The 11,481-nt window shown below is 31.2% G+C and overlaps 1 protein-coding gene across 12 annotated transcripts in view; it reads left to right on the forward strand.

The window, feature by feature from the left end:
• The window catches only part of LOC139528747 (mediator of RNA polymerase II transcription subunit 12-like), a 322,630-nt gene extending 317,124 nt beyond the window's left edge, over positions 1-5,506 (forward strand). For all 12 annotated transcript variants that reach the window (XM_071324926.1, XM_071324954.1, XM_071324944.1 and 9 more), the window contains 2 exons: positions 2,198-2,237; positions 5,026-5,506. In XM_071324926.1, coding sequence (XP_071181027.1) covers positions 2,198-2,237; positions 5,026-5,276 — 291 coding nt within the window. In that variant the 3' untranslated portion in view covers positions 5,277-5,506. The remainder of the gene's footprint in view (positions 1-2,197; positions 2,238-5,025) is intronic.
• The last annotated feature ends 5,975 nt before the right edge of the window (positions 5,507-11,481 follow it).

Here is an 11,481-nt window from a genome sequence, read left to right on the forward strand (position 1 = left end):
CATAAATCATAACAATATTAATTACTATCATAATGCTAATTATTTTATGTATAGCAATATGTTAATAATCTTTAAAAGAATCTGAGATTCATTTGATAAATAAAATGTCCATCTGTAAATATTTGACATTTGTGTTTATTGATATCATATTCAAGCTATTTTCGGAAAAAAAGTTCACAAGCAGGAATGTATGTTTATTATACAATTTCAATTCTTTTTTTTCCTTTCTTTTATTAGTTAAACCTTATAGCATCTAAATATGTGTTCTATGATACGATTTTGAAAACTGTATTTATTGTGTGTTGACCAGCTACAGATGTCTTGATTCATTCACATTATACACCCTGTCCATACGCACACTATCGGTTTGCATTCACAAAATTTCCGGATAAAATGTCAATGAATCCGGAGTCAAAATACTTGAGATAGGTAGTTTGACATCTGAATTCAACTATTATATTAGTATATTTAATGACGTAAATGCATATAAGTGCACATACTTTCTTTTTACCATTTTTGCGCTAAAATACTGTTTTCAGACTTAAATATTAATTTCACCCGCGAATGTGATTTTTCGTTTTTTTTCTATCTAAGGAAAAGGTAACTTACATTCGTACTGCATTTGGCTTTTTTTAAAACTATTTGCATTCGAGCGTCACTGATGATTCTTTGTAGACTTGACTAGCGGCTGGCGTACAATATATTAATTCTGGTATTTTTATATCTACATGGCTTATTTAAATAGATTATTTTGATAGTATATGTATTTATTCATAAAACGTCTGAAAACAAGATATTTTTCAAACCAAAGTTTCCCTGTAGAATATTTGGATTTATTGATGAAATTCAGGAAATCCTTAAAATTTGAGATGTTTTATGTGGCCAAAGTAAGTCTATATAAGAGGTCCAAATGAACATAGTGTGTTAGTCTTAAAAAATATATACGAAAAAATCTGAAATATTGCATGCCACAGGGTTTCACTTCACATGGAAAATGTATCTATACAATATATATCGAGTTGATAATATGAAGGACACTCAATATAAAGATATGATATATAAAATATAAGCATCAAGATTATAAAGCAAACTGAGTGCCCTAAATTTATATTTTTATTGGTTTGTACAAACTGGGATTTGCAATAGGTGTATGCAAAAAAGTTATGTATAATCCCAAAAGACAAATGCAATAGTCGATCTTTAAAATGTATATTCAAATAGTAGCTGTACATATACACTTTTTTTCTTTTCACAACTATCCACCATTACTTTCAACTGACTTGTGCAAGAATGTTCACATTATTACAAATTTTAATACAGTCAGGTGGTTTAACTTCATCATTTTCTCCGCCAATCACTCAATTCAAATGGAAACAAAAATTCAGGAACAATCTTTTGTTGATCAGTCAGCGATCTGAGGTTCACGTATTGCTATTCTTTTTGTAAAAAAGCCACTTGATTTAAGATGTCAAAAGTACTTTAGCATGTTTAGTATGGCAGATTTAGCGAGTCTAGCGTACACACTATACGCCTGGTATCTTTGAGGATATTTGTTTAACTAATTTAGCGTATTTTTAGTCTATTTTAGCTGACTTTGCAACTATTTTTTATACGATTTTCCAACTTTATTTTTATAACAAAGATATATATTCATTCGTATATTTAACGAGATTAACTTGTGAACACATTAAACATGTTCACCATATGTAAATAAAAAAGAAGGCATAAGAAATATTTCTATACCTCGTTGGTAGTCTTTACTTGCTTTGCAGAGGTTTAAGTACTCTCAATTTTTCAAACGACATATTGGCAAATCATATTGGCACAAGTTCATAAGTTCGACTTCGAAAACATTTTGTCTTTCTGTATTAAACTCGTATATCCCTTTATGAACTTATACAAGCTTAATTATAACGACCACATTACCACAACAGTGTTATATTGTTTCACTCATTCATAGTCTTTATTTCCATCTTTTCGTCTTTTTTTGTCTGTTCCTCTATCCGCCTGTTTTACATATCAATTACACTTGACTAAATATCTAACCACTACTTCACAGTGAGATTATGACAAAAACCGATACTAACGAAATTGAGGAAAATGTGGAATATATTAAGTTTGTTTTGTTAAAAATCATATCAATGATAAATATTGTGCTAGCTATAATTATAACTATTTATTCACCATTTTGTTTTAGCTCGCAGCAGCAGACGTGGTATATAATCCGGGACAATCAGGTATATTTTTTGTCAGATGTTATGAAATTGAATAAAAAAAATCGTTAATGTCTATTGTTTATTGAAACTACTTAAATAATTACTGTTATGATTTAATCAGGTAATGCTTGAAAACGCATCATGAATATTATGTTATGTCTTTTTCAACACTAACCGAAAAAAAATCAATCAAACGCAAGGTTTCAGAGAAATTTACTTAGCTAGCGGCACTGAGGGGTAATAAAAAATGAATGTTTTGATTATAAAGTAGAAAGGGTTGCTTCCATGTATTCTTTTTAATTTAAAATGTCTATAGATCTGTTATCCCATGACTTTTTTCTTATTATAAAAATGTTGGTAAGATCACTTTCATAGAAAAGGTCCATTTAATTACGACAGGAAATTATCGTTAACGATATTGTTTTGTTGTATTAATTCAAAATAAACACCAGTCAGTCCATGTTTTATTATTAGCTCATTTTTAAAATGAAATATGAGCTTTTGCCGTCCATCCGGTGTAATCTATTTCAAACATCTACTCAACATATTCCAACTAAACCTATGCTGAATGATCCTTATGGTATTTAAAATACAATTGTGTTTTATTTCATATTTCGTAAAAAAACATGGATGGAACATAGGGGTAAAACGCAATTTTTGGCCTTTATCTCAAAAACTAAAGCAGTTAAAAAAATCTGACATGTAGTATAAATGTTCATCATGTCAAGTTCTATCAGCCCTGATATGTTCAGATGAATATAACAATCCATGGTTGGGTTGCTGCCACAAAATTGTTAAATCTCAGGACTTTTTGAAGCTTTTGTTTATTATCTTAAATATTATCAAAAATAAAGATAACCTATAAACAGTAAAAATGTTAAGCAAAGTAAGATCTGCAAATGATCGGGTTTAAGGACTAATATTGTCAAATGACCATAAAGGATGTTCGCTACTCAGTTTCAAAATAAATAGCTTTTCATAAACTAGTATAGATTGATAGGGGATAAATTACGGAATCCAAAAAGCAAAAAAATATATAGAGATCAATGTGCTTGTTTTCGAAATATTAACCATTTTTCATAGCTTTATCTATGACAAGTTAAAGTTCTCAAAAAATAAATAAGATTTTATAAGACTTTTACAAATGGCTTATAATTATACATGCAAAAGATTTATAAAAAGAAAAATGGGGTTCAATGGGCAAAATTTGTTAAGGCATTCAAATGGATAAAACCAGAGGATTGCGAAAATCTGACAAAAATTCCAAAACATGACAAGCGAACAGCCTTAAGGAATTAATGACAGTTATAAAGAATTTTCAACAATTTGTTTATCAGGTTTTCTCATTTAAAAAATCGTCTCCTTTGAAACTGCTAAACCAATCTAAACCAAGTTGAAGCTGAATGGTTCTTAGGTTATCTAGGATAAAGCGTTTGTTTTATTTTCTGTTTTCTCTGAAAACATGACCGCCATGGCTAAAAATAGAACATATGGTAAAATACAGGTTTTTACTTAAATCACAAAAACTAAAGCATTTAGCAATGTTTAGAGCAAATCAAACAAGAACATAAAGTATTCATTAGGTCAAGGTCTACCTGCTCTGAAATAATAAGCCACATCGGGAATCTAGCTTTTTGGCTCCTGCATTGATGGTTTTATAGCCAGACTATTTGCTGGGTATTAAAATGAAGATTCAAGTCGATATAAAGTTTAACAATTTAATAAACGATCCAACTAGAATATAAACGATGTTACAATATTGAGTCCGGTGTTAAGGATTTAAGAACCTATCCAAAACTGAATATAAATTATTTCTCAGAAGTATATAAAACAGAATAATAAAGAAATACATGTAATTAGGGATTAAGCAATTATTGTCCATTGTTCAGATAATCTGCTAGACCTGTCTTTGACACGTAGATACGACGTCCATTATCGGATTAGCAGAAACATACATTTTAAACCAAAAGATAATTGTGTGGTAATATTTGAGTTCATAATGACAATTAAAAGATATAATAATTAGAGTCAGAAATATCATAGTCCAAATAATTAACATGCTATTCATCCGGTCATAGTTTTAAGGAAATGTTGCAGTTTTCAATTTTCATCCTGCATATTATAATAAATATAGATTTATTATTTTTTTTATTTGGTCGGGTTGTTGTCTCTTTGACACATTCCCCATTTCCATTCTCAATTTTATACACTGTAAACAGCAAACATGTCCATCAAAGTGCTACAAATAGGTCTATATGATCAAAATACTCAATTGGCCCCTTAATGAGTTATTGCCCTTATAAGACCATTTCTCATGATTTGAAAATTTAGTTCGCTTACTGTAAAATAAATATTCTCCTTTGCAACTGGCGAATCAAGTTCAGCTTAACTTTGAATGAATGAGTTTCAGTGTGATAGGAATACATTTTGTGTTTCTTATTTCCTTGTACTTCAAAAAGCAGGGGTAAAATGACAATATTAAGCCACTCATTAAATTATATGCATTGAACATCAAAAATAATCATTGATGAAAGATTCCAGCCAAAATTAACAGATGATGGATAAAGGTTCTATACGGCCTCTTGTTTATATTACACATGAATAATCTATGTATCATATTTCTGAAAAAAATAATACCGCTATAAATACCAAATAAGGAAAAATACAACATATACTTTTGGTGAACAAACACTGCGTCTTGATTATATAAAGAAAATAACACAATATAAACTAAATTTCAAAAAATGAATAAAAAAAATATGCCATTCACTGTGTAGATGTTTCAATGAACAACGCTCTTAAATTGCAGTATGGACAGAGGCTATCGACATACTAAAGGCTACTTTTATGAAAAAAAAGAAAATAGCTAGGGTAAGAGGAATGTTTGCTTCAACAAATACAGTTACGTTCACAAAGTGGTTACCTGCTAATTTTCCTGTGGAAGGTGTTATGTGTGGTTGTGGAAGACACCTAAAAACGCCAAACTCGCTGTTAGTTCACTTACGAAGGAAAAGCTCTGCCGACCGAAAAAATGTTAAGTTATTCAAAAAGGGAATATAATCAAAATAATATTAATGGTTTTGGAGACGTTACATAGTGCCATGCATATCTTATTCTGAATACATTAACGACGACTGAACATAAAAAGAATATCAAAGTGCATTATTTTAACAATTCTTTAACGAGATTAATACCACAGTGGATATGTTTCATGTTTGACAATATTTTATAGACGCTTGTTCAATTCAAATGTCATCACACAGTTTTACATAATAAAGATACAAAAGTTGTATCTTGTACTTTTATTCTCCAATACATTTGATGAAATCAATTCATTTGCAACTTATCATCGATTATAATATCTTAACTGCAAACACAGCAGATTGATGGAAAAGAAAAAAGACTGTCTTTCATTCCGTTTTTCGGAATTCAACTTTTTGTGTTTGAAAGAGTTTAATTCATGCAATCTGATAAAAATACAGCCTCTGTCCGACATTTTCTTATTATGATATGAAAGCGATTTCTATTTAAATACCTTTCGGGGTTTTTTGCTTTTTTATTGATTATACTGGATGAGTTTGCCATTTGATGAAGGACTTTTTCGTTTTGAATTTTCCTTCGACTTCGGTATTTTTTTATATTCTACATTTTACTGACTTTTTGGCGGATATGTTAAGTACCAAAAGAGAAATACAACGATATCTTGTCAGATCATTGTAATATAAGCAAATCTAAGACATAGGATGTTATATAATCCCGATCAGAGACTGGATTAGGTAATTAATGGATTAAATGATGTTTTACCTGATAATGTATTTTTTGTTTCTTTTTGTTGTTCATGGTCTTGAAAAATTGCGTTTTTTCATTCAATTTCCAAATCACGTCATCATTAGGCTCAGATAATGTACATGCTGTATACACCAAAGAATCTTTAAATAATCATAAGAAACAGTAAGCAATATTTTAGTATGTGATATGGAATAATTGTCAATGAGAAACACTATCTACAATAGTCAGAACGAAGAGGAAGCAAGCAACTATGGGTTCTTGTCAAACCATGAACAAAGGGCAACACCCAAACAGCACAGTAAAAGAAACTTCAAATAATTTGAAATCATGACAATGCCGTCGTAGAAAAAACATGATAGCAAGACATTAAACAGTACACAACAAATAATATACATGATATAGAACACGTAAAGAGAAAAACAATTATCCCGTCATGAAACGGACAGCTTGCATGTGCTCCATTAGGATGAGATAATCCTGATGCATATGCGACACCCGGGTGTTATATCTGTTTTGTCATGCATGTAAGTACAAACCGGGGGATCATTCTTTTTCAGTAAATCATTATCCAAGAAATGACGATAGGATTGTGTTTTCATCAATTGGAACAAATCCATCGCCTGTCTGAAACAAAACAAAAACAGCCAACGGATTCATGCTGGCGTCTGTTAACATTTTGAAGTTTCAATTTCAAATTTACCACTCGGTGTGGTGTTAGTGTCTCACACGTAATTAACTAAACAAAATTACGTTCCCATTGATAAATCTCAATGTTTACATGTAGTTTACATCATGTTTTGCCTACATGCAAACACTAGTCAATGTAGGCCTTGTGTAGTTTAAGTGTACACTAAACTAGGCATTTAGAACATCAATTTTGCCATATGTATTTAAAGAAGAAACGATTTTTTAATAAAAATTGATATTTATAACAAATAATAATAAAGTTCTTTACAGAAACATTTGTATTAACTTTATTTTTTGGTGTTAATAAAACACATAACGTAGCTTTATTAACCCCTTATCAAGACTCAAAGCATCATCATTTCAGAACAAATAATTCATTTGAAAAGTTCTTCCCGAATTGACTGGACATACACTGAAATATTTGCCATTGGTCTTACTCAAACAACGATTCACTCATAAATGCATTACTAAAAAAAGTGTGAGGTAAATTGTTTTGTTTGTCTAGTTTCTCAGATCCGTTAAAATACACTTAGAAATATATAGAAAAAACATTATCCCCTCCTTTTGCCAAAGACTCATAGGAGAACAAATACCAACAACAGAAAAAGAAACAAACATAAAAGATAGGAATGTAGTGATCATCTCAATCCTTGTTCTTCGTCTGTAAGATGACAATGACGCAGCCTACGTTTTCTAATGCGTTACCGATACATCTTTAGTACATTCAAACTACTGCAAATCATCAAAATGGCGTTCATAAAGGAGCAACGACTTAATTTCAAAAAGGAGGGCGGGAGGGTCTGAGTGGGATTTTTTTTCGCGCAAACATTTTTATTCATTTTTTATCGATGCTAGCATTCAAATATTTTTTTCCATATTTGACACTATAATGTATGGGGAAGCTCTGGATTCAGATTTATTTTGTTTATCAAATTGGGGATCAGAATATTTTTCTAGGAAGGATCCATTCCCCTCCCCCTTTATTGAAGTCAAATGGTTGTTCCCTAACTGCTATACATGACGTTTGGTGTGAATACGGTATAAGATTGCAACACACGTAATGTTGTCATTTTAGCGGTATTTTCAGCATTGCAATACAGGGGTTTTAAAATCCATATCACACTTTTCTTAAAGTGTCGCGTACGAAGTCAGGAATATGGTAGTTGATATTAATAGTACGCTTCTTTGCAGTTTTGCGTTTGCGCAGGGACGTTAAGGGCTTTTCAAGAAAATTCCAATCTTTATACACAGCAAAATTCATATTGAACTCAAAGTTGATTTTCTCTGTTTAAAGGCCAAAATGTACGTCAAAGGCGAAAACAGGGGTAAAAGGGTCTATCATGGATTTCCTCCCAAACTTGTATTCATAAAAAACATAGATAAACAGTGTCACATTTCCCATAAATATCAAAGAAGCTAGTGCACGATGACATCGGATCGTCCTGGTTTTTGGCTTCCTGAAATCAAAATAACTTATTTTACTTGAAAATTGCTGTGAAGATTCCTTTATTCAAACGCTATAAAACTAGGCAAAGCAATTAAAAAAAAAAGAACTGTGGCCTTTCCACCTGTACAAAAATGAAATGGTTTAGTATAGCTCTTACACCTGCCCTTTTTAATCAAATTGGATCGGCTGCCGGAAAAACTAAGTGATTTTTTTTTGTATTACCGCGATGCGTTTCATATTTTATAACGACATGCTGGAGCAAATGCACTATTATTCTTTTTATGCTTGTCATGCATGCTCAAGTTTATGAAGGATCAAATTGAGAACTGCATTTCTTCAGATAATTTGAAATGTGACAAGCTGGATTTTCAAACTACTTGATAATAATCCTCAAGTAATTTGCATTTCACCTGTGGTGTATTATCGCAAATGACAGAAGCGGATTCATGTGTGTTCGGGCCAACTTTTGGAGCAACCATTATATGGTTAATGCATACGCTTTTTACATGTCGTACTCCAAACGTCGCTTAAGTGTTATAGGCAACATCCCCTTCTTTTTGGATTCCGGACCAGTTACCTTCTGTAGTTCTCATTTTGGATTTGCAAGTGAAAGTTTATTATACAAAATATTAACATACTAGGTCTGTCCTAATGAATGTATATTGTGAACCTTTATCATTTTTTTATTTCACTTATATTCTTTGTTTGTTCTTCGTCATTGATAATGTTACAAATATAAATACAAACTTCCTACCCGCATATACATATTCAGATTTAACTTGTTATCAGTCCAAAGTGAGAACTGGTATCGATTTGAAAATCATGATTGGGAGGTATTTTTGACGGCTGATTTTTTTTAATTCTGAATATTCATTTTCACCAGCCAGCCTTATGACTGGCTTGCTAACGTTTTATTTTGTTCCGAATGATATCCTGCATTGGAAGGACAGAAAATTCCTTTTCATCCCGTCTGGAGTAATTTCTTTCTCTTTATAACTTTTTTGGTAAAATGTTCTACCCACTTTTCTAAATTATTTGGAATATTCAAAATGACAAACCAGCATTACCAATGGGGGATACCATTCCCCTCTCTAGAATGAGCGACTAATAATATTTGCACTTGCGATCCACTTGTGGTAAGGTTAAGCAGCTGCGACATCAAGTACCCAAGAAAAAGTATGTGTTGCATTTTTCTTTTTGTAATCAGTTCTTCATTTTAATTGTTAACTCTATTCGGTCCTTTTTTTATAAGTTATCCTGACTTTTTTTACATGAATTGTTATTCAGCCTTTTTGTTTGGCAAAGTTGCTCATACTGACTTTTTTTACCCAAAACTCGTCCTGTCTTTTTCTGAAATATCGTTCTCGCTCACCCCTTCCCCGTCCCTCCCTTAACCTTAAAGTTTGTAACCTCTCAATACATAGTTCCTTTATACCCGCGTCCACCAATAAAAATGAATAGCCTAGATTGAGCAAAAGTGCTAAAGTGGTATTCAACACAATCAATCAATTGTTTTTACATTATAAAGTGCATATATACTGTGGAGGTTTATCGCAAAGCATAAATGATAATGATAGATCTAAAATTGCGATTCGGCCTTATGCAATTTATAAATTGTTTTTATATTTGTTTGTTTTTTTCACTATTGCAGGTATTTTGTTGTCAATTTCTATCCTAGTATGACTTCTGTCAGAAACTGTTTTATCAGTGGTGTAAAATGTAATCATTGCCGACACAACGCAGGAGAATGAAGCAAGGTTATTTTGGAGAGATGATGATGATGATGATGATGATGATGATGATGATGATGATGATGATGATGATGATGATGATGATGATGATGATGATGATGATGATGATGATGATGATGATGATGATGATGATGATGATGATGATGATGATGATGATGATGATGATGATGATGATGATGATGATGATGATGATGATGATGATGATGATGATGATGATGATGATGATGATGATGATGATGATAATGATGATGATGATGATGATGATGATGATGATGATGACTTAAATGAATAAACTTGTCATACATCGTAGACAAAAAAATGTTTAATTCATTTCCATCAACACTTGTCATACATCGTAGACAAGACATTGTTATTTCTTGCATCAAAGACAAGATAACTATAATTAAAGTAACTTTTCAACTTCCTCAATTTAAATAAACAATAAAATAACTAAACAGAATTCAAGTAAAGTGTTGTGTTCACTGTTTGGAACAGGTGCGTATATACTAGGGTCAAGGTCACTGGCCATCTCTGGTCTGGTGGTTATGATTTGTTTGTTTAAATTAAGCCTATTCATTTCTTGAGACCTAAAGGCGAAATATGAATAAGAATCAACTGTACATACATTCTACGTAATATAACGGCACTATTGAATGTGCTTTACTTTTGCTGAAAAAAATAACTAAAAAAGTAGACACGTAAAACAATCTTATCCTAAAGTAAATGCTAATAAAATGACGTTTTTCTTTTGCAAGGAGAGTCTTTAATAAGTCTAAACTAGTGATAAGGTTTGCCAAACACTAGATAAGCACTTTTGTAAAAAGATTCTTTCAATGAACATATCAATCATGATTTGATTTTTCAGACAAGAAGTCGTAAACGCATTCGAACACATATATCTGCATTCGAGGTTGCTGACTATTTTTGTAAAAAAATATAGATGAACAAATTTAGTATTTCAATTGTTCATTACTAACTTACTTCATTAATATTCAATTATTGACTCGTTTTGTTCTTAATTTCAGGAGAATTTTCAAACTTGTAGAATAATCTCACAACATCAGAAGCAAACCTTTTGGCGAGTTTTTAAACAGGTATATTCGAATGACTGTCCGAAAAAAGAAAATCGTCGAAATCAAGATAATCAATTGTAAATTTATTCTTCCTAACATAACGGCACTATTGAATGTCGTCTACTTTTGCTGAAAAATTTACCTAAAAAATAAGGCTCGTAAAACAGTCTTATCCAAAAGCAAATGCTAATAAAGTGATGTTTTTTTCCTTTTCAAGGAGAGGTTTTAAACAGTCGAAACTAGTTACAAGGTATACACCAAAATAAATAAGCACTTTTATGAAAAGATGCTTTCAATAAACATAACAATGGAAACTTCATATTTCAGACAATTGGTCGTAAACGCATGCGAACGTATATATCTGCATGCGAGGTTACTGATAATTTTTTGGTAAAAAAATATAAATGAACTTATACAAAGTTAGTGTATACTGTTTTCCATTGTATAATGATTACTATCTGCATTGATATTCAATTATTGACTTTTTTTTCTATTATTAATTTCAGTAGAATTTCCAA

The sequence above is a fragment of the Mytilus edulis genome, chromosome 1 (assembly GCF_963676685.1).
Source record: "Mytilus edulis chromosome 1, xbMytEdul2.2, whole genome shotgun sequence".
Lineage (NCBI taxonomy): Eukaryota > Metazoa > Mollusca > Bivalvia > Mytilida > Mytilidae > Mytilus > Mytilus edulis.